This window comes from Strix aluco, chromosome W (genome assembly GCF_031877795.1).
Source record: "Strix aluco isolate bStrAlu1 chromosome W, bStrAlu1.hap1, whole genome shotgun sequence".
In the NCBI taxonomy this organism is placed as follows: domain Eukaryota; kingdom Metazoa; phylum Chordata; class Aves; order Strigiformes; family Strigidae; genus Strix; species Strix aluco.
The window spans coordinates 893,229-914,665 of NC_133970.1; the positions used below are offsets into that span (position 1 = coordinate 893,229).

Here is a 21,437-nt window from a genome sequence, read left to right on the forward strand (position 1 = left end):
CTCAAAAACCCTGGAGAAATATCCCAGGTTTCCTGGTGAAGGGAGCCCCCAGACTGATGCAAACCAGCCACAGTTCATTTATGATTTAGGTGTCTCATTACATAATAGAAGTTCAGAATTGTTAAGAACATGGTTATGTGATTCCTGCCTGCAAAACGACTTGACGCTCACTCGGTGAGATTATTTCTTACTTCAGTCTATCTCGTGACAGGCACACACTAACCCAGCTGGGCTTTTCCAAAGCTTAGCTGCATACCTCTCCTGAGCATATGCTCCCCTTGCAGCAGCTGAACTATAGCCGTTTGTGTGGCTGGCACAATAACAATGCTCCCGTCCTCGCGGCCACAAACCAAACGCCCGTGGGCGGGGATGTACACACTGGCCGTGACTTTAAGTGGCTCATTGATGTTTGGTATCAGGCTTAGTTGGTCTATAATCCCAGCAGGGCGAGGAGTAAGTTTATCAAAAGCTTCCTGGAGGGATATTGAAGTGGTTGTTTGCAGTCCTGTTTCAAAAGAGAAAGAGGAAGGGGTGAGGCGGGAGGTGAATTAAAAAAAAAGTAAAAAAAATGAACAGAAAGTAGGAATGCTTTTCTAAGACAAGTTCATGTTATAGCACTCTGAACAATGTAAAAGGTACATACTGGAGATTAATTTACTGACTACGTAGAGTGAAGCTGCCACAACACATGGAAACAACACTGCTGGACTCAATCTTAAAGGTCATTTCCAGCCTAAATGATGCCATGATTCTAATATATGGGAGAACTGGAACAGTGTATGATTTGAGCTACAGGAGGAAGTTACACAGGCAGACAGCAACAACTGTAGCTAGTAACTAGAAAAAAAGCAGTTAATACCTGAAAAATATTCAGAGTAAATTAAGATTTTTATCATATATGAAAAAAAATGAATCACTATAACTCTTAGAAGCAGCTAACAATTCAAAAAAACCACCTCATGGGTTTGTAGGAGAAGCAGCAGTGCTTTATCCAGCAGCAAAACACTTAAGGAAAAAAAATAGAGATGTCCACTAAAAGACCTGGCAACGGGAGCGTTAATTAGGAATACCTTTAGCACTGTCTTGTTGTTCAAGAGTATCAGGCACACTCCAAATACAGAGTCTCCCGGAAGAGTCTCCCTGGATTAACAGTTTATAGGAAGACTCCCTGCGTCCATAGAAGAATCGAGTAACCGGAGGACATATGAGTAGCTGTTAAAAAGATTAAGTTAACAACTTCAGAACACACACAAACCACGTAGTACCCTCAAAATTTACCTTCCCCACAACCCACCGTATCTTTTAAAAGCAGGATAAAAACTAGCTACTTTGTTTTATCTTTCTTACAGGAAAAAGTATATATAGAGCAATACAAATTGTTAGTTACAAAACAAGTCACAGGTGTAAGGGAGAGGAAAAATGATTTTTACATATATTTGGTTTTGTTCTAAATATATTCATATTGAGAATATTTTTATATGTATTTTAAAATTGTTAACATTCTAACTGCAGTGGTGAGCTTAAGTTACACTCCTCAGTAAGGAACATGGTCCACAAGAGAAGCAAAAAAATTGTAGTGTTGATTGACAACGTAAAGAGAAAAAAATCAAGTATATAAATGTTTCAATGTCCGCTGGCAACAGATTAAATGGTCAAGATAAAAACCCCAGGATTCTTACAATAGTTTTGTAATAACAGCACTTGTTCATCAGTTACACCTAGTAGTACAGGTGTAAGTACCAGCTATACCATGCAGCAGCCTTAGATATACTAGAGCAGATACAGTTCACAGCACAATATAAAAACAAAGTACAGCTCAGAGAGAACTTTGGCCTATAAAATTGGAATTTCTTTACAAGGATTTAAGCTTTCAAATTCCAAGTCGTGATTCTAAAAGCTCTTGCTCAGTTATTGCCTAATCATCACGCACACCACGACTTGGCTTCTAATTCTCCTGGCATTGATGAATAATAAACTGTTAGTATATAGGAACTAAAGATTCACTTGCCCAGAGACTAATCTCTGCATTTATCTGAAAACCAACAAGAACTAAACGAAACAGCAGGGATATTGCATCTGTTCTCCTCTTAAGTGTCTACTTTCTCTAGGAAAAGAAGAAATCCTGGAGGTCTACTTTGAAAGAGAAGGATTGTTCATGACGTATGCATGCTTCAACTCTCTAAAAGAGAAATGCAGTCTGTAAAAGAAACACCCCCAAAAATTTTACCTGTTTATCTGCTCTGTCCAACACACTGTACAATAAAGGTGGAATTAAATTTTCTACTGCTTTCCCCACATCTCTGCGAAATGAATCGCTAGCTGGTAGACAGCTGGGTTTAAGAACAAAGAGACAAGAATAAAATAATATTACTAGAGAGGCATTACTACATCCCTAGCTAACTAAATACTAAGCAAAAGCAAGCCCCACGCCCATAAACATTACATTTTTCAATTGTTAATACAGCGTATAGAAGATCATTACTCTAATTTTAATGTACAGGGTATGCTTTGTCAATTTATGGCTGAAAAATGTGTCCAGCTCAGTTCCCCAACATGTTCAGAACTGGAGGAAAAAAGAATGAAGGAAGCCTGGCTTTAGATCTGCTTTGGAGTGCAACACATTTGGCCTCAGACCCAGGAGCAAAACACACCAAAGCCAAGGATTCCTCCAGCAGATCACCAGAACGACCTGCTCACATGCTTATGCTCTGATCACGTCAGAGTGACACATTCTCATACGATTTGTGAGAATGTTCAAGGATCTCCAAGATAAAACTGTCTCTCTATCCAGAACAAAGAGATGTTCGCATGTCATGAAGATGTCACAAGAAAACTAGCGAAGTTTTTTTATTCTACTTTTGTTATTCTGCATTTATTTAACCTTTTTGATACCTAGTGCACAAACTCAGCTGTTGGTGCCTTCCCTTAGTGTGCTGAAAGAGTATTCTGTTACAATAATACAATCATCATTTACATTCTACTCCATAGAGCAAAATCTTATTTCTTCCTTATTTGGACCTTGTTAGGGACATACTTAAACTATATTTTAATTTATGGCACTTGTTCAACAGCAACATGCACCTGTTTCATCACACAGCTCCATTTGAAAGTGAAAAGGAGTTAGTGTAATATCAGAAAATAGTGAAGCAATCCTGGCTGAGGCAATCTGAATCACTGAGCATCGCTTCAACACGATACATTTAGGGGACACACTTTAAAATATGCTCATGCAATACTACTTTCTTTAAAATCCATATGATTTTGTAACAAAAGCCAAAAATATTCAATATTGTTTCAAAGTTTCTCATGTTTTTATCTCAAAAAAAAAAAAAAAAATCAAGAAACAGTATTTCATTGTTGACCACCTGGCTGGTAATTTATATATGAAACTTTGTCCATCTTCTGTCCATACAATCACTTTATCAGCTGACACAAAGTCCCCACCCGTCCAGGTCTGATCATTTTCACCAGGGACTGAACATAAGAGGGAATAATCTCCAGCATCAAAAACCTGAAAAGAAACAGAAAACTCTGTCGTTAACCCATGACAGATTAAAACGCCCAGACAACAGTTAATTCCACTTTCAATACAGACACATTAAAAGGACTTAGAGTATCTTGATCCAAATTTCTTACTGGTGGTTTAATTAAATGAGCTTCTAGAGTGAAAAGCAGGCAGTGGTGCTCAGCTCGCTTGCCTTACCCTCCAGTATCTGGAACACACTACCAGCAAGGACCGCTGGGTGAACCCACAGAAGGAAATGCTTTGACAGTTCTGACAATAAATAGGTTTTGACTCCTCTTCAAATACTGGTGTTGTATCCTAAAAAACAAACAAAACCAACATTGAATTAACTGCATTTTAGTTAAAATTATCAATCTGAAATTAAATAGAGCTATTAGTTCCATAATAACGTCTTCAAAAAAGGCATTTCTTGATGGTTTTAAATTTGCTCGAGTCATGAGCTTGTCAATGTTTCTGTAAATTTTAACTGAAATAAACAGATATTTTATTTTGATACTCCTACGGGTATATTGTATCCCAACTTTCCTGTGATACAGTCCAGTCCGCAGACTCATCTGCGAGGGCAGCCACTTCGACCAGTTCCACAGGGCTCTTCGCTCTCATAAAAACCAACCTTATCGGGAGAGCACAGAGAAACTCTGGACAGCCAGGCAGTTAAGGCAGAAGTGGGGACTTGGATGTCCTCGATCTTTACTCTGTTACAGATCTCTGCGGCAAGACAGAGATATTCATATTTCCTGAAATATTATTTCCTCATCTTCAAGATGGGGAATAAGCATTCTGTCCTACACAGAAAGCATTTAAGTACTCAGACAGTGTGCCAGCAACCAGCATCTGAAACAGAGCAACACCCAGATGGAAATCAGATAACAAGAAAACACCCAGCCGATTTTTCTTGCTCAAATTGAACTCAGGAACAAGACAGAGACCATGTGATGGAAGAATGACTACGCTGGTTTTTAAGACGCCAGATGGCCAACTTCTAAGGAAAAACCAAAACACTTGTAGCCGTTCTTATTCTATTATTCCTCATAAGAAGATCTGCAAGAGCATGTGGTATCCTCTTTGTCACTTAAGTCTAACAAATTCCCCAGCTGGATAGATCAGCAGGGCCTATTTAGTATCCTCACTGCCGACAAACTACCTGGCATCCAGACAGCCCGCTGAAAGCAAGCAGGGTCAGCTCACATTTCACCCTCTCAGGGTTCCCCCCATCCCAAACAGACAAGGCTGTGATAAGCTCCTGTTTAGTTATGTCTTTGTGCTTCTTATTTTCATAACAGCCAACACTCATCACTGCTCAGAGCAGCCTTTTCTTTAAGTGTGACTGTTAAATGTGATGTTAGCCAAAACATTACCAGCTGCACGACAAGGCTTTCAGAAAATGCTTTGAGAGCAAACCTAACCTCATCAGGTTTGAAACTGAAAACAAAAACCCATGAATACCACTGTCCCCTGACGGGGTCAAAAGCAAGGAATTCCATTATACTGGTCCTCCAAGCTAATGCAAACTGTGCTGCTTCTGCATTAGAATATTCTGGAAATAAACAGTAATAGTAATATAGTACAATATAGTAAAACTATAATGAAAGAAATTTAAAAATTAAGTACAGCTATTTTAAGAGCGTAAGAAAAGCAGCTGGAGAACTTAATCTTAAAAAAATTAAGTATTGGGATAAAGTCATTTCTATAACACCACCACCATATTAAAAGACACAAACTTCCTATCAGTACAGGGCAAGCTTTAACTCTGCGATTTCTTTCTTTTATCTGTACTATACAGAGTAAACACATATTTATAGCATCACCTTTCAACTACTGAGTACTTACACTACAAGCTCTTGCATATAACAGTTTTGCCTGCGCCGAGTAAAGTTACACATGCAGTACAGCACCCGTATCAGCTTGGGAAGTTAAACATTACTCTAACAACCTTTGTTACTGAATTCCCTTTGGAACTCAAGACTCCTGTGGAATGTAGCACAAGATGACTTAGAGTGAAAGAAGAGGGCTTTTAAAGAGGGAAAAATTAGAAGAAAGTGTTTATTAACAAGAATATTTGTATATCAACACAAATCATTACCAGGTATAAAAAAAAAATTGTAGAAATTGGAGACTATCCTACTCTTTAATTTTGAAAATAAGTTCTCTGAGTCAAACATAAGAAAGATTAGGGGTTCTGCTGGTAACTTGAAGAATTAGTAAAGCAAAATTAAGGAAGTTGATTTTCAAATGGCAAAGAAGAAAAAACCATAATATCATTAGGTAGCTGGAAGAACAGGAAACAGCACTAATAGAAGTTCTCCCTTCATCACAACAGGAAATCTCATTAATTCAGAAGCCTTTGTTTACCTGCATCCGACTAACTTCAGAGGTTATTATCCATACTTTGAGGATGCCAGTCACTGAAACGGCGACAACAGTGTCCTCTGGGGAAACACAAACATCAGGCTGGTAAGTACAAGGATGTCTTCATTTTGTTGCACACTGGTGTGTTTCTGAGTACAAAAATATACTGAAAGTACCTCAACATTAAAAGTTTACAAAACATTCCTGAAGCGTTTGCTTCAAAATCAAACGTTTATTTGCAAAGTAGCATTTCAGACACAGATTCCACGGGTTTGCGTTTACACCGCTGAGTTAATACTCGGGGCTCAAATTAAATGTGGGGAGGGATGCGACACTGTTTCTAGTAGTGCTATTGGACATTGCAAAGTTACTCCAGTGGAGTTCTTACCTTCACAAAAACCAAAGTATCTCTGGTGCTCCTCAAACTTTATAGACATCCCTGTTTCTACCAGACAAGTCTGGTGCAACACCAAAATCCAAGGGGTAACTTCTTGATCACAATATAAAAACAATTACAAACCAGAAAATAAAATTAAAGGCAGCATCAGGAAACACTTCACACCGGAGTTCACTTCCAGTTGTTCCAGCAACTTAGATGTTGTGGGCACAGCAATTGAGCGTAGCAAATTAACACGAACTATCAGAGCAACACAGATGTGTCGGCAGGTATCGCTTCAAACCCTGTCAACAACACGAGCCTGCTCACAGACCTCTCTGCTAAACTGACTTTCATCACTTCTACAAGTTCCTCCCTCCACAGTCTTCAGGTTTTTTAATCCTATTGTGTCCTTTAATCAGCACGTTCCTTAAACGCCCCTCCTACAACAGTAGCTTTGAAAACGTTACGACAGCGCTTTTTATAAAGCTACTAATCACAAGAAATATTCATAGTACATATATATCTTGTCAAAAATGACAACTTATAGCTTGCCAAATGATCCCGGTGTGTACTACACGCCACGTTAGCAACGCAGACGACAGCCCTGGCATTTAGAGAGCTTGCACCCCTTCCTTCAGCCTTGGGCCAGCCTGCAGGCTCGTGCTGCCCCAGCGCTCTCCAGAACTCCTTCTCAACTCTCAAGGAGAAAGCACGTTATCACCCTAGGGGAATACGCTTTCATTCAAAACAGAAAAATCACTCTTCCTGTAGGAAGGTTCCTTGTCCTTCAGGTTTCAGCACATGCACACTCTGAAGATGACAGAACTGAATCTATTTACCAGGTGAGCCTGGATCCTGCCGAGCACACACACACAGCGAGATCTGGGGAGATTTTGGGTTCTGTTCATGCGAAAGCACTTACATTTTAGCCAGGGCCAAGGCTCGCATTTGATGGAACAGCAACAGAGACAATACTGTGTAGATCTTCATCTAGCTTCTTTTTCCAGGACTAGAAACAACCATGTATACCTTGCTTTATGGAAAGGTTAGTGCTTGCTGGGTGTTGCCCGCTCTTGAAAAAGTTGAAAACAGTGTTTCTCTTACAGGCAGGCTAAGCCATAATAAAAGCAACAAAAATAATTACCTTGTGTTCTATTGGATCGAATGATAGTCATGGAGCTGATCCAGTCAGGAGATATCTTTGATAATAAAGAATAAAGAACTTCAAGGCTGGTGGCATCCATCACAAGAATTTCTGGATAATGTCCATGGCATAATAGTCTCCCTTCACGCTGAGTCCCAACCGTAAACTGATAGAACTAAATGGACATTAACAAAAGTACAGAAATTATACTCCATGTGAGACACTGACTACTTCATTTGAAATCAAAACCATAATTTCATAAACATATAGAATCATAGAATCATTCAGGTTGGAAAAGACCCTTGAGATCATCAAGTCCAACCATCAGCCCTACTCTAAAGTTCTCCCCTACATTTTAATTATTCCCCTATATTCTAATGCCTATGTTTGAGAATTGCCACTCTGCACTGACGAGGGGAGCCTTCTGCAGGGGCCCCTCTCCCTGTTTCCTTCCCAAGGCAATCCTCACCCTGCACACCCAGCTGCCATAGCTGACAGAAGCCTGCCTCAGCCTTCCCTGCTGAGGTCATCCTCACGCTCCCGCCTCCCCTGGCAGTACTCCTCCAGAAAATCTTCTCCTTTCCCTCCTTCCTTTCCAGCCTCTCTCGTTAATTATGATACATTTTTTCAAATGGTGAAGCACAGCACATATTTCCAGCTCCAGGGCATTTGATGATACAGCATTTATGAGATACTGCAGTATGCATATAATGTCATTATTAAGCTTAAATAGAAATCAGCCTTATTTTGATAACTAATCTATAGCTATCCATGCTTTGCAATATGGAATAGGAGCTCTGAAACACACACAAAGTACTAACCTGTATGCCGGTGTGTGTACAGGCTAGTTTAGTAAACTCTATGCACCTCCCATCGTTCACATCCCACAGACACATCTCCCTGAAACACAGACGGCAGATTAAAACTACATGGAAAACATTTCAGTCTTCCAAAAGTCCAAAAACCATTTACATTGGGAGAAACTTAACCATTTGAACCATTTGTTAGTGACTTTATGGACTGTATTTAGATAAATGAAAGTCAAAATCAACTTGAATTTCCAGTCCATCTCAATCTACACAACCTCTTCTTTCCTACAAAGATAAGGGGGAACAAGTGAAATGTCAAGGTTCACCACACACGGTCAATATTAAATAAACACAAGTACCTAACTGAGAATTTCTCACTTCTCTCACAAATGTTTCAAGTCATTATGTACTGCTGCTGCATCCCCTAAGCCGTGCGAAGATGAGCCTGCCCTCCCCGCACCCGTGAGGATTCAGAAGGCAGCAGTGTCAGACGGCAGTGACCACGGCGGGTTTTCTGAGGGCCGGGCTGTTAGGAAGTGGAAGCCTCTCCCAGTACTCTTCAGCACTTCTAAGACCAAACTGAAAGTACTGAACAACAAATTATAAGTAGGACCAGTAGATACTTTTCTGACTTGCCTTATGAGCAAAGCTTACAGTTACCTGTATGAATTATTTCAAATTAGCAGCCATTCCTGCCATTTACAGTATTTTTTAAAAAAAATTTACTTTTAAATTTTTATATTAAACTTCAATCAGAACAGAATCTGTCAGCTGTTTTCTCACCCTTCCCCCCCCTTTAGATCTGATATATAATTTCACAATGAAAACATATTTTGGTTCTAAATCCAAAAGAAAAGATTACTTAGGACTGAAATCAGTACAAGGAAATTCTAAGTGTTGACACATTCTACTCTCAACCTCCATGTCAAAAGATTATGTAGTCATATTGTTCCCCACCTTTTCCAGGTAAAAATCTTCTTTATTTTATTTGGATACATAACAGACCTATAGCTGGCCAGCTACATATACATAGGCAGAGGTTAAGACATTCCTTCCTGCATCAGAGTGGATCAAATTGGCCTCAGCCTGGAGGTCCATGTTCTGGCAAACAGCTTTTTAAAAACCAAGCAAATAAAAAACCCCCAGACTCAAACTTCTTTTTCCTTTTATAACCTTGTTTTGCGTAGGAGAAAGGTCTCGTCATTCAAACAGTAAGTTCTGTAGGTGAGTGAAAAAGCAACCCTCAAGAACAGACTGATGCTCTGGGAAGGAATACCTTTGCAAATACTTTCAGGTTAAATATTTTGCCTAACGAAAGACAACCGAGTTGGGAATGTTAACTTTTCAAAGCAAACTTTGACAAGGCAAAGCAGAAAGGTGTGTTTTAAAAACAAATTACAGACACATACCACATTAAGTCTAAGAGTGTGCAAAGTCTCCACTAGTTTAAGAAGGAATATTATGATGTGTAATTAGAACTTCTTTCCAAAATACTGTTACTCTGGAATAAAAGTAACTGTCTCCACAAAGAGAGCTAATGCATTTTAAACCTAGACCCCCCCTCAACACGTAGCGTTCCCTGTGCTGTTAAGACTCAAGGAAGATGCTGAAACCAGCAGCATTACAAGGGGCTGCCATCGGGCAGAGGTGAGGGGCAACCCATCGTGTTCAGTGCAAGTCCTCAGAGGAAGACGACTCATAACTGAAATGCTTGTGCCTCTACTTAGAAACTCAGAAGCTATTCCAGGCTCTTGGTAACAGCAGTAGTTACTCCAACTCCCAGAAACAAAACTAGGCTCATAATCTGGAAGAAGGAAACCTCCTGCCTTCCAGCTATCAGAAGAACAAATCCACGGCCCAAGGCCTTGCCTTCATACGACCAGCCAGCACACGAGCGTAGGTACAGCTCGCGGGGGCTGCCCTGGGCGCAGGGCCACCTTTGGGTGTCTGGATGTCTTTGCTGTCTGGCCTCAAAGAGCTCTGGAGAATTGGTTCAGTTGCTGTCCAGCCTTGAAGAGCCCTTGCGAAAGTGCTGGAAGGCGCCTGGGCAGGGCTCCCCGCCTCTGCCAGGCTGTTTAGGCTGGGCCCCCCTCCCCGTCCTGCTGGTTTGGCCATGCTGGGCCAGGGCCCAGCTCCCGACAGCCACTAACACCCAGGGGCATGAGGGAAAAGCTCTCCACAGCGGGAGGGGAACTGAATTCAGGTGGCAAAAGCTATGCATGAAATGGCAGCAGCACAAGGTATCAGCCAGCTGACAGTGCTCTCCCAGCAGAGGATGGCCCTGGCCTGTTACTAAAGATCAGCCTGAGGCAGAGGATGGGAAGGAGAAGAGGTGGGGTAAAACAACATGTGGGAGTTATCAGCAATAAAACTAGTTGGCCCCAAAGCGTTGGCCTGTGATTTATCAAATTGTAACTTTCAAATAAAATATACTTTGTACACTCACATTTTAGCCTAGATTTTGGGCTAATTTACAGAAAAGATACACAAAGTATGACCTTTTTTTCTTTAAATAACCCGACTGCAATCCCCATTAACGCCAACTGCATGACAAATCCTTTCCCCTTCCACCCTCTAAAGAGTTGCTCTGATTAGTAAATAAAACTGCTCAAAAAATAAAATGTATTTGCTGATATATTTTTTCTTAAGGATAAAAATCAAACACTGCAACAGAAATATAGATAAATTGTGTGACAGATTTCCAGGTTTTAAAACATGTATTAGGAACCGTTTCCTGCCAACAAGCTACGCTATAACTCAAGCTTGCTTTCACTCAAAAAACAGAAAAAGGAGCAAAATATGGATCTACTGTCAACTGAACTGACAAACTCACGCAAGCGGAAAGATGACAGCAGTGCCTCGACTGAAGGAAAAAACGTCACGCATCTCCTCGCCCACCTGAACGTAAACCCCAGCCAGCACTGCAGGTACTGCTCTCCACACAGCCCCGCGGCGTCCTGCCGCCCCCCACCGTACCGCAGACGCGAGGGGAAGCGGCCCAGGACCCCGAACGCGTCCCTGCGCTCCTCTCAGCCACGAGTCCAACACTCCCACCACGCTCGGTGTCTGCAGCGGAGAAGTCCCCTCGTTTGGAGTAGCTATAGATGCTACACTCCGTCAAAAACACCGCGTATGTAACAGCCTGCGCCCTTCTCCACCCTCAATTTCCATTATTTAACAGATCTGCATAGTAATAAATCCTCTGCAAACTCACCCGCTCTCTGACGCGCTCACTATATACTGCTTTTCACTGGAAGCAGAGGCCTTTGATAAACAAGTAATTGAGGCTGTATGACCAAACAACAGAGCTCTGGGATTAATCTAGAATCAGGGAAAGAAAATGCGAAGTAAAACCAACATAGGCACCATTACTTAACCAGAATATACACATTCCAGATTTCCGTTTTATATATTAAATAAATATATATGTGTTAATATATATAGACACACACACATTTAATTAGCATAGCAGCAGATATATAATCTTGAAATCAAGTTTGCACAGAATGCTGCTATAGTATATGGAAAAAAAGTTTCTACCTAATGCTGTAATGCTAATCTATGAAAAAATGCACTTTGCAAACACACGCTATCAATATTTTTAAATCATAAGCTGAATTTGGCACAATTTGAATGGAAAAAAAAAAATGTTGTACTGCAACAATAGTTCCCCCCCAATCAAGTATAGTTCACAACCTTATGTATTCATAAATAAGTTTATAAGTTTATATAAAGCCCATACATAGATTAAAGACAAAAAAGAAAACTGCCATTTATTTGTCCTTTCTAGAAAGAACTAGTTGCTTTCTCCCATTCTTTCTTTTTAAATTTACCAGACATAAACATAATTTACGGGGGTAACTCACAGACACTGAGATTTTTAGGTATTCAGTATCAGCTTTTCCTGAAGCATGCTGCTTTTTTTTTTTTTTGCAAGAAAGGATTGTTCTGCTATTGCATTCCAAGAGTTTTTAAAACTCTTTGTACCAAGGCAAACTGCGAGATCATATTCCAAAATAGACACTTGAAGATTTCAACTCCAGGGCAGCCACTGGCATAAAACAATTAATCATCAACCTTCATCTCTGCTGCTAGCCTATTTTCTCTTACGCTTTTCATGGGGAAAAAAATGGTTGAATAAAATAACCTTAAAAAGTTCTTTAAGTACAGTCCTCTGATGACTGGAATCCATTTTCACAAAACAATATTAAGCAGCTAAAGTTGAAAGTCACAACTAGCTTAGAGCAGCTCCTGAAAAGAGGAAATAATTACTTAAACAAATTGCTGCAGGAGCAGCAACAAAGTTCAAGAGGAAAAAGCTCTCTTTCTAATCTGAAATATCCACTACGGGAAGTACGTCGTGTCGATCCAGGCCTTACAAGAAGGAGGAAGAGAGGACAAGTAGAAAGAACTGAAGACTGTCTGTAATATCGAAGAATAAAATCACACTGGCAACGAGATACGCACTTTAAACGCAAAGAAATTAAGCTTAGACTTTAGTCTTACCTCTAAATCTAGAGAAAGGTCCCAGAGGCATATCTGTCCATCGTGGCACCCCGTGACGATCATCGATGTGTCCTCCATGAGCAGCAGGGTGGATATGCAGTGCGTGGGGGCTTTACGGCCCCACAGGACGATAGGCAGAACGAGGCTGTTTCCTGCCATTTTGCTTTCACGCCTGTCAATTTAATCAAGAAAAGAAATATTATGGCTCAGTGGGTATGCCAGCCCTGCACTTCGCCTGTCCTTATCCTCATAGAAACTTAAAAAAATTAGTCTGAAGTGACTTCACAAACATTTTATACAAAAGGAACAGTCACCACATATGCCATTCTTAAATAAATTACAGTATACAAACTCTCCTCTCCTCGCATCAGGGAAAGCCTTCATCTTCATATATGGATTCAATAACGTTCTTGAAACAGTCACTTGAAAAATACAGCAAACTGTGGTAGTATTATAACTTTACGATTTTGATTCTTACACATTTTGCAAAAGGCACTTTTCAGAGTGGCATTTCCCTACGCACACCAGTACTTTTGCTAAAAATCACTCTTTATACAGTAATTTTGAAGTAACAAATGCTTTAAGTCCCAGGGTGCAGCAGCTATCATACGCCCAGTAGTAGAGTTCATCCCCCTTTGCAAAAGCAACAGCCCTTAGTCAAAAATAGGCTCTGGAGGTTCCTACAGACGACTATGCACTTCTCAAGAATACTGTTCTGTTAGAACAGTGTCATGCTGACGTAGCTTTTTTGTAAATTTATATTTACGTTGGAGTATCTAGTACCCTGCGTTAGGTGAAATTAGAGGTGGAAAACCTTTTCAAGGTTAATGCCATTCCTTAATTCATACGCTGACTCTGATAGTTCATTCACCCTCACACACACACAGCTAAAAGAGGCTAACTAAACAAATAACAGCTAACTGAAAGTAGAAACAGCCGATTTAAAAGACACGTCAGTTATTCCTGTGACCCCTGCACCACCCACAGCATCACCTTTCCTTCAAGAAAAGCTGTGTTTTTATTTATTCTGCACAAAAGCTGATGCTCTCGTGTAATCCGGTCATTCTGATGCTGATGATCTTGCGACAGCTGACATAGAGAGCAACAACTGACCGCTCAGCTACTTAGACAGAAGCTTGTTGAACTACAGTAGCACTAGATGTGCTTATTTAATGTCTGAAGGTACTTTTGCTCACCATGATTTGCCACCTGAACAAGATTCTGGCCACTATCCAACAAGAAATCTTCATAGCAATACTTAATATCTTATAAATATATAGACACAAATAACATGGATAAATTTTTATACGTCACAAAGCCAAAATGTTCTTGGTGACTGGGAAACAGAACAACAAACACGTTTCAGTCATAATTTGAGAGAGAAAGACAACATCACAGAAACTGAAGTTGTAGTAATAGAAAAGTTAGGAGGGTTAGCACAAGCCTTAAACACCCAAACAAACCACTGTTTTTGTTAGCAACATTCTGAGCTTGCCAACCACTTAAAGTGTTTTTATTAAGTAGGATCCTTGAACCTGTGTTTGCTTGTACAGAGCCTGTCAACATATGGTCAGCTCTCCGGGGGGGCAAAGGCAGGTGCAAGCAGCAGCTCTGGGGGCTCCCTGCCTGCCTGCACCCCTGCCTGCACCTCTGCCTGCACCCCCTGCCCGCACCCAGAAACACCAGACAGTCCAGCACAGGAAAAGGAAACTAAATACAAGACTTTCTTTTGCTTTTCGGGTAACCAACTGACCTCATGATCAGTTTGGGTATACTTCTGGGGTATATTCTGCATTTAATAAATAAAAATACTGGAACTTAAGTGGTATTTTGATTGTACGAACGACAAGTTTATACCAGACATACATGAGATCTATTCCAGTTACTATTACGCTCTCAAAACAACTGAAATATAGTAAATGTAGCCATCAAGCAGAGAAAGTATGTCAAGAATGACTGACATTTTCTTAACAGTCTCTTATTCTGGATCAGAGTTGTAGGAGTTACTCTATTCCACTCCAGTAAAAGTTTGAGTTATGGAAAGTCATTGCTTGGAGCATTTTGTGATAAATGAATGGCTGAAATGGTTGTGCCAAATAAGTAAGTGTTCCTTATGTACTAATTGTGGAGGTTTATATTCTGAAGCTACCACAGCTCAAACCAGAGCAGAATTTCTGATTTAGAGAACTATAAGCACACCAAACACGCAGAATTCACTGAAGAAATATTTTTAAAATGCCCATTTTCCTGTCTTTCCATAGATACACACATACTTCTCTAGCTTAAGCAATCCAGCAATACTTGCATTTGTTCCCAGATATGTAAACCTATTTTACAGCACTTCAGCAGAGGGAAGAAAATTCCGAATTCTGACAGAGGAAAAATAAAGGTCATCCTGAATCTAAGTAAGGTTCACTCCGACTCCACTTCCCCACTGCGATAAGCACAGTTCCCCTCCGTGTCCCCGCGATACTCCGACGAGGCAACGGCGATGGTTATAAGGAACTAACGAGCAATCGGGTCGAGTCATGCTGACCCGCTGCTGCCCAACCCCACACGCCCAACAACCCCACCTGCCCTTTTCTCAAAGGAAGCACAAGCACCAGCTCCAGACTTCCACGGGAGTTGCGGGAATTTAAGCAAATAATCTCCAGTTCCACTGAAAACTATCATGCAAGGTTCAGTGCCTCCCCTTTGAGACAAATTCAGACTTGACAGGAACGGAGGCAACAACAGAGATCTTGCCTGCACCAACCACGAACTTGACCTTTTGATCCCACCTTACCCTGGCCATTCTGGGGGAACTCCCACACTTAAACCAGCGCTTTCTGCATCAAAAATACCTTCTGCTTCAAAACACTGGGTTTTACTATACTACATGGAGTTCAACATAAAGTCATCTCTCATCTATATAAAAGTTACAATGCAATTGCTACAAGAAGGTAGTTTTTTATTAATTTTGACAAATGCTGCCTATACTCCTTGTAGCACCAACCTCTGCAGTCGGAGAAATCGAACATGATAGTGTGCATGGAAAAATGGGGGAAGGGAGAACAGCAAGAGCAGAACAATGAATAGCTAAGTATTACAAACTGTGAAACAGCTTACAGGGCCAGCGGGGTGTACCAAGCCTCAAAGTTCTGAAAAGCGAGAGATGTATTATGGTTCTTCACAAAACCTGTATCGTAAAACCAGTAATTTCACTTACCATGAAGTGCCATTTTATGCCAACTCTTCCTTCGCATCCAATTGGACTATCTTTATTAACAACTACTTATTTTAGTCAGAGTTGTTATTTAATGAACAAATATAAAGACCAACAATCAAGCATTTAAATCTACTGCAACATACTAAAAGCTACCCTGGAATAATTAGTTGCAAAAGGTGCCTGCAAATGGAGGGTTAATTGTTACGCAATGGATCAATTGTTCTATCTGGATGATCACAATACAGCACTGTAAAAGAACTTAATTTTTAAAAATATGGTGATCTCACTAAGAGCTATGATTCTAAAAATACTTAAGAGTGAAGTAACCATAAAAATATAGTGAAGAACAGAAATGAAGTGTTGAGATGTAATACAAAAAAATGCAATCGCAAACAACAACAAAAATCACCAAAACAAACAAAAATACCTATTTAACTCTTTTACCACCCAACTTTTGTAATGAAGTAAGATAAAGGACACACTAGGAAAGGTGGGGAGAGACGGAAATTTCTTTGCTTTAAATATATTAAAGCCCTCGAATATCAATCAAGGTACAACATTCTTTACAAACTGTTCTTCCCTCGCTACCTGCAAAAAGCTCCGTTTAGTAGCTCCGCTGCTGTGCACTAGAAGCACAAAACTGCCCCGATTAATCCCAAAAGATGCCACCACTGCAGCCCTGCAGGTAACCCCCGGAGCACCCCCTCACTCCAACTGGGAGGCAGCCCGGTTTAGCAGGGATCTCACAAGTACTTGTTTGGCCACACTTCCTCCAAGGATTTTTTTCATGACAGTAAATGGTATTTGATCATCGGAGTCATCTATGCAGCAAGTTTTAATGGATAATAAAGCAATCCACCAATAACTTCAGAGCTGAAAAAATCTAGGCGTAAAAACACTGATAAGCAACATCAAAATCTCTTCTCATTCCTTTCATTTCCTATTGCTCACAGTTCAGGGACCAAGTCACAGTATTTACATGTCACTTGATTGTTTCAGGGATGCAAACGGCTGCACTTTTGAATAAATACAGAAGCTCCCCTACCAGGGCACAAAATCGTTCCTTGACATTTTGCAGTCAGTTTAATGCCCTTCCGAACTATTTATAAAAACTTTAAAATCGACAGCACTATAAACACATAAACTCAATTTTCAGAAGGAATGAATAGGATATTACAACACACAAAAGTATTAGCACATATAAGTAACCTAATATATATTTTCCATGCAGAAAAAACATGAGAGAAAGCACTGAAAACATTAACAGCAAAATACTCTCTAAAGGCTTACAGATATTCACAGTTCAAACCTTCAATCTAAGAGAAACCAAATTCTTAGAATATTTCATATCAACCCTTGGGAGAGAGAGAGCAAAAAGAAAAACTACCTCTTTCCTTCTAGTTTTTTATTATGGTACCGCAATGCCTTCATTAAAAACTTCATTTTCAGAAAGCACCACAAGTTCATTTTAACAGCTGAAGAATTCAGTCTACAAAGAACAACCCTCCTCTACCGTTGGCCAACACCAAATACATCCCCTGCAAAAACCAAAACTCACTTATTGTCTGTAAACAATCAATATTTTTTTTACATCAATGATGACAAACTACAGCAGCAAGTAAACACTGTACCGCTGACAAACGGTCACAAAGCAGGCAGTGAGTCATTACAAATGAAATCCCACATTCTAGTTACGTGTATCTTTCTAGAATAAACTATTTTTGCAGAAAAGGGAACTGGAACTTTGAACTGGAAAAAGGAGACATCAAACTGAGTAGAGTTCTTCCTGCTTAATGCCCCTCTGCCTCCCCTGGGATTGTTAATTTTTTCTCAATCACTTCCACAAGTGCCAGAGTCCCAGTTTCCTTCCCCCAAACACCCAGTAAGAGAGTGAGTTGGTGGTATTGTATGTATGTGGGGGTGTATGCGTGTATATAAATATATGTATGTATAAAAGCATACTTGTGGTTATTTTGCTTCCCTTCCAAATTACCTCTCTCAGACAGTAAATACACAGATGCAGGGATGTGGGAAAAGACCTGACAAAGTGGAACCTCTCTTTTTCGTCCTCTGCCCCACAACAAAGGATCTCATATTTGCTTTTTCCTACGGTGGGAGTTGCCATGTCAATCAGAGCATCGCTATCATTTGCGGCGCCTTCGGAACTTACTTCCACTCACACCTTTGGAGTCACAAAGCCCCTCGTCTTCAGTCCCTTCCCAAATCCTGACAGGCTCCCCTTGGTACCCCAAACCCATACCATCTCCCGCATTCCCTCTAAACACCACCAGCTCTTTGCACATCGCCCCCAGCAGATAACAGCTGCCATGTCTTTGAGGCGGTCCCAGAATAGTCCAGAGGAGCAGGTATGCTTCGCTAGATGCAATGACTAGAAAAATATAAAATAAATGTGGTTATTTTTTCCATTAACGCTGGAGCACCCCGACAGCCCTCCATGGGATCCCTCCAACATGCCGACGGTTTCCCCGCCCTGGGAAGCCGCCGACCGTCCGCAGTACTGCGGCGCAGCCTCGCAATCCTTCCTCTCCTGTTCCTGGCTACAGCCGTGCTCACACAGCCTGGCACACAAATCTCTTGGCCTCAAGGAGCTTCTCCCCCACCGGCACGCCCAGGTCCTTCTCCGCAAAGCTGCTGCCCAGCCCCTCGTGCCCCCAGCCACGTGCCATTTCAGATGCAGGACTCGCCACGGTCATCACCGCGACCTTCCGACCGCACAGAGCGGGCTCCCAGCCACATCCGTCACTGTCTGGCCCCACGGATTTTTATCTTCCCCGTGAAACCCAAAGCAGAAATGGCACTGAGTACCCTTTTCATGCTTTTGTTACTAGGTCTGCAACATCATCAAAATATGTCCGTGAGAGTTATGGACACATACATCTCAGTTGTGTTCTCTGTGCTTAAAGAGAAACTGATTCTTTAGATTAGCAGATGATCCAAAAAAATTAAAAAAAATATGCTAATCTGGTAAAATAGTTAAGTGACTCTTTCCACTTCACTGCTTAAGGCTGGTATTCAGGCAAATTTAATAATCTGGGATAAATTCCTACTTGAATAAAGCTATTAACTGATTTCTTAAGTACAAAGCATTAAACACTGAATCAAAGACTCCTGTAAACATCTTTATCAAGCCATAGTCCTCTAATCACTAACTAGCACTTTCAGGACCAGTAAGCCATGGTAAACTATTCACAGCTAACTTACTGAACCAAATTACAATCAGAAAACATAATAGTAATTTCAAATCAAAGTCCGATGATGAAGGTACAAGGCAGATGCAAAGAAAATTTTCAAGTTACCAGTAGCTTATTGTTCAACAGAATCAGGGGAATGACCAGGTAGGATAGCCACAGGTATAAAGGCAAAGGTCAGATGCACGGTCAGAGAGCTTTACAACTGTTTCTTTAACAGATTAAAGGGAGAGTCACACAATTTTTCTGGTCCTCTGCCTCACCTGTCACACAAAATAAACCTAATACGCAGCAAATCAGAATAACACCTTAACGAAAAGATTCTCTATACAAACCGCAGCAGGACTCAAAGCATTTATCATATGGGTTATTACCTTCTGCCACAACTCACGCCTGGAAACTAATTCCAGTATTTCAAAAAATGATTAGCATTCCCGTCCGTCCGGTTTTGGCATATATTTTTATCTTTCCAAGTGACAGCAACAGACGAGCAAAAAAAAAAAAAAAATCCAAAAAACCTTCCTCCACCCGTATACAAACTGTTCCTGAAACAGAAACGTTTTACTTGCAATTTCCTCAAGTTTTCCCACAACTTTCAGTCACGATGGGAAGCCTCATTAAACCTTGGAAGCCTCCAGTTATTTACCCTGAAACAACATCCATAATAAGGATTTCTACAGCCAGAAAAAGCCCCCAACCAAAATTAATTTACAGTAGGAAGCCCAGCAGCTAGTGAGAGCAACTTTTCCCCTCTGCATTGCCCTGGGACAGTAACACCAGTTTACTTTTGTGCCTGCCACTAGCAAGTGGATGTGATCCTCTAGCTGGTTGTGTTTCCAGGCCCTGGTGCAGGGAAAGAGAAACAGCTGTGGCCAGTACAGCACCTGATCCGTACGTAGACTTCCTTGCCCTCAAATATTTCAGCGGGTAGATACGCGAGGAAGGGTTTAGGAAGGAGCGTGGATAAGGATGTTGCAGACTGCACAAGTAGAAAGCCCAGACGGAGCACAGCGAGCCCCGGGCTGCACTTGAGCCCGTTTCCCGGGGCAGACGGATCCAGGTACACGGGAAGGGTACAAGGAGGCCAGGAGAAAGGTGTCTTTTGGGAAAGAAATAGAAAGATAAGTAAATCTACCTCTGTCTTAACAGAGCACAGCAAACACCAAGAAGAGCTCGTTCCCAACACATTTATTTCAATTAAAGCACACGCATATAAAGAATTAATCTTAGGATATGTGTGGACGCTAAAAGAATCCATCAAAAAAACCCATCTATGAATTGATTGTTTCTTTACCAAATATGCTCTCAGTGTGTAACAGCTCCAAACAGAACCATTAAAGGCTGCCAAATGAACATCTGCTTTTAAATAAACGTAACCGCACTTATATTCAAACAAAGCAACTCAGACAGGTTAAGAATAAATCATTCCTCTCCCTATCAATGTTTACCACATGTTAATGCCATTTTTCTGTATTTTCAGCAGAATTTAAATTACATTATTATTCAGATTTGCCACAAGTACAGAGATGGCTGCCATCCATGACATCAGGACAAACCTTCTAAGGGGATTGCATATTTTCAAGGGAACAGCAATTTTTATGCCTAATATTTTTCACGCATACAGAATCTTTCATTCAAAAAGACATTAGTTAAGCATTGTAACACCCCTCCTAAAACCATTTACATAAAGACAATCAGACATTTATGGTAAAGGCTCATTTCTGTGACATCATGACTGCCATTTGAATAATCCAATGCACTTTATAAAAATCTGATGTTTTAGATTTAATTACAAATGACCTTTTCTATTTAATACTTGGGGATTGAGAGAATAGGTTAATGAGGTAGGGAGAAGAAAATTAAGTGCTTTACCCAAAGTTACAGAAACCTTCCATGATCACAACCCACATATTTAGAAAATCACACCTTTCTTTAAACAGATGGTGAATAAAGAAAGAGTCCTGTTATTAAATACAAATGGTCATTAAAGTTTGCTATGTTAATTAAATTCTGCTTGTTTCTGAAGGTCTGTCAGTAATTTTCAGAGTCTTTTGGAATTAATTCTGAATCACTACAAAAGCATCAAATGCAAAATATTTTTGCTTTCTTAACCTATCATTAATCTAACAACTGAGTTAGAATCGCAGAACCGCCGAGGCTGGCTCGCTGCTCCCCCCATCCACCGAGCCAGCCATCTCTTCCTGGGAGACCGTCAGGTTGGTTATGCACAACTTGCCCTTTGTAAATCCAGCCAACTGAGAAACCTTTTAAAAAGATAATAATTTTAATTTTCTTAAGCCAGAAGAA

General features: G+C 40.6%; 1 protein-coding gene across 2 annotated transcripts in view; it reads right to left on the reverse strand.

Moving 5' to 3' along the window:
• Positions 1 to 21,437, reverse strand: part of LOC141917568 (WD repeat-containing protein 7) — a 132,928-nt gene that overhangs the window by 109,106 nt on the left and 2,385 nt on the right. For both annotated transcript variants that reach the window (XM_074810868.1, XM_074810867.1), the window contains exons 2-11: positions 12,714 to 12,885; positions 11,422 to 11,528; positions 8,220 to 8,298; positions 7,399 to 7,573; positions 5,879 to 5,955; positions 3,704 to 3,823; positions 3,366 to 3,511; positions 2,228 to 2,330; positions 1,071 to 1,212; positions 257 to 505 (exon numbers count right to left, since the gene is read on the reverse strand). In XM_074810868.1, coding sequence (XP_074666969.1) covers positions 257 to 505; positions 1,071 to 1,212; positions 2,228 to 2,330; positions 3,366 to 3,511; positions 3,704 to 3,823; positions 5,879 to 5,955; positions 7,399 to 7,573; positions 8,220 to 8,298; positions 11,422 to 11,528; positions 12,714 to 12,872 — 1,357 coding nt within the window. In that variant the 5' untranslated portion in view covers positions 12,873 to 12,885. The remainder of the gene's footprint in view (positions 1 to 256; positions 506 to 1,070; positions 1,213 to 2,227; positions 2,331 to 3,365; positions 3,512 to 3,703; positions 3,824 to 5,878; positions 5,956 to 7,398; positions 7,574 to 8,219; positions 8,299 to 11,421; positions 11,529 to 12,713; positions 12,886 to 21,437) is intronic.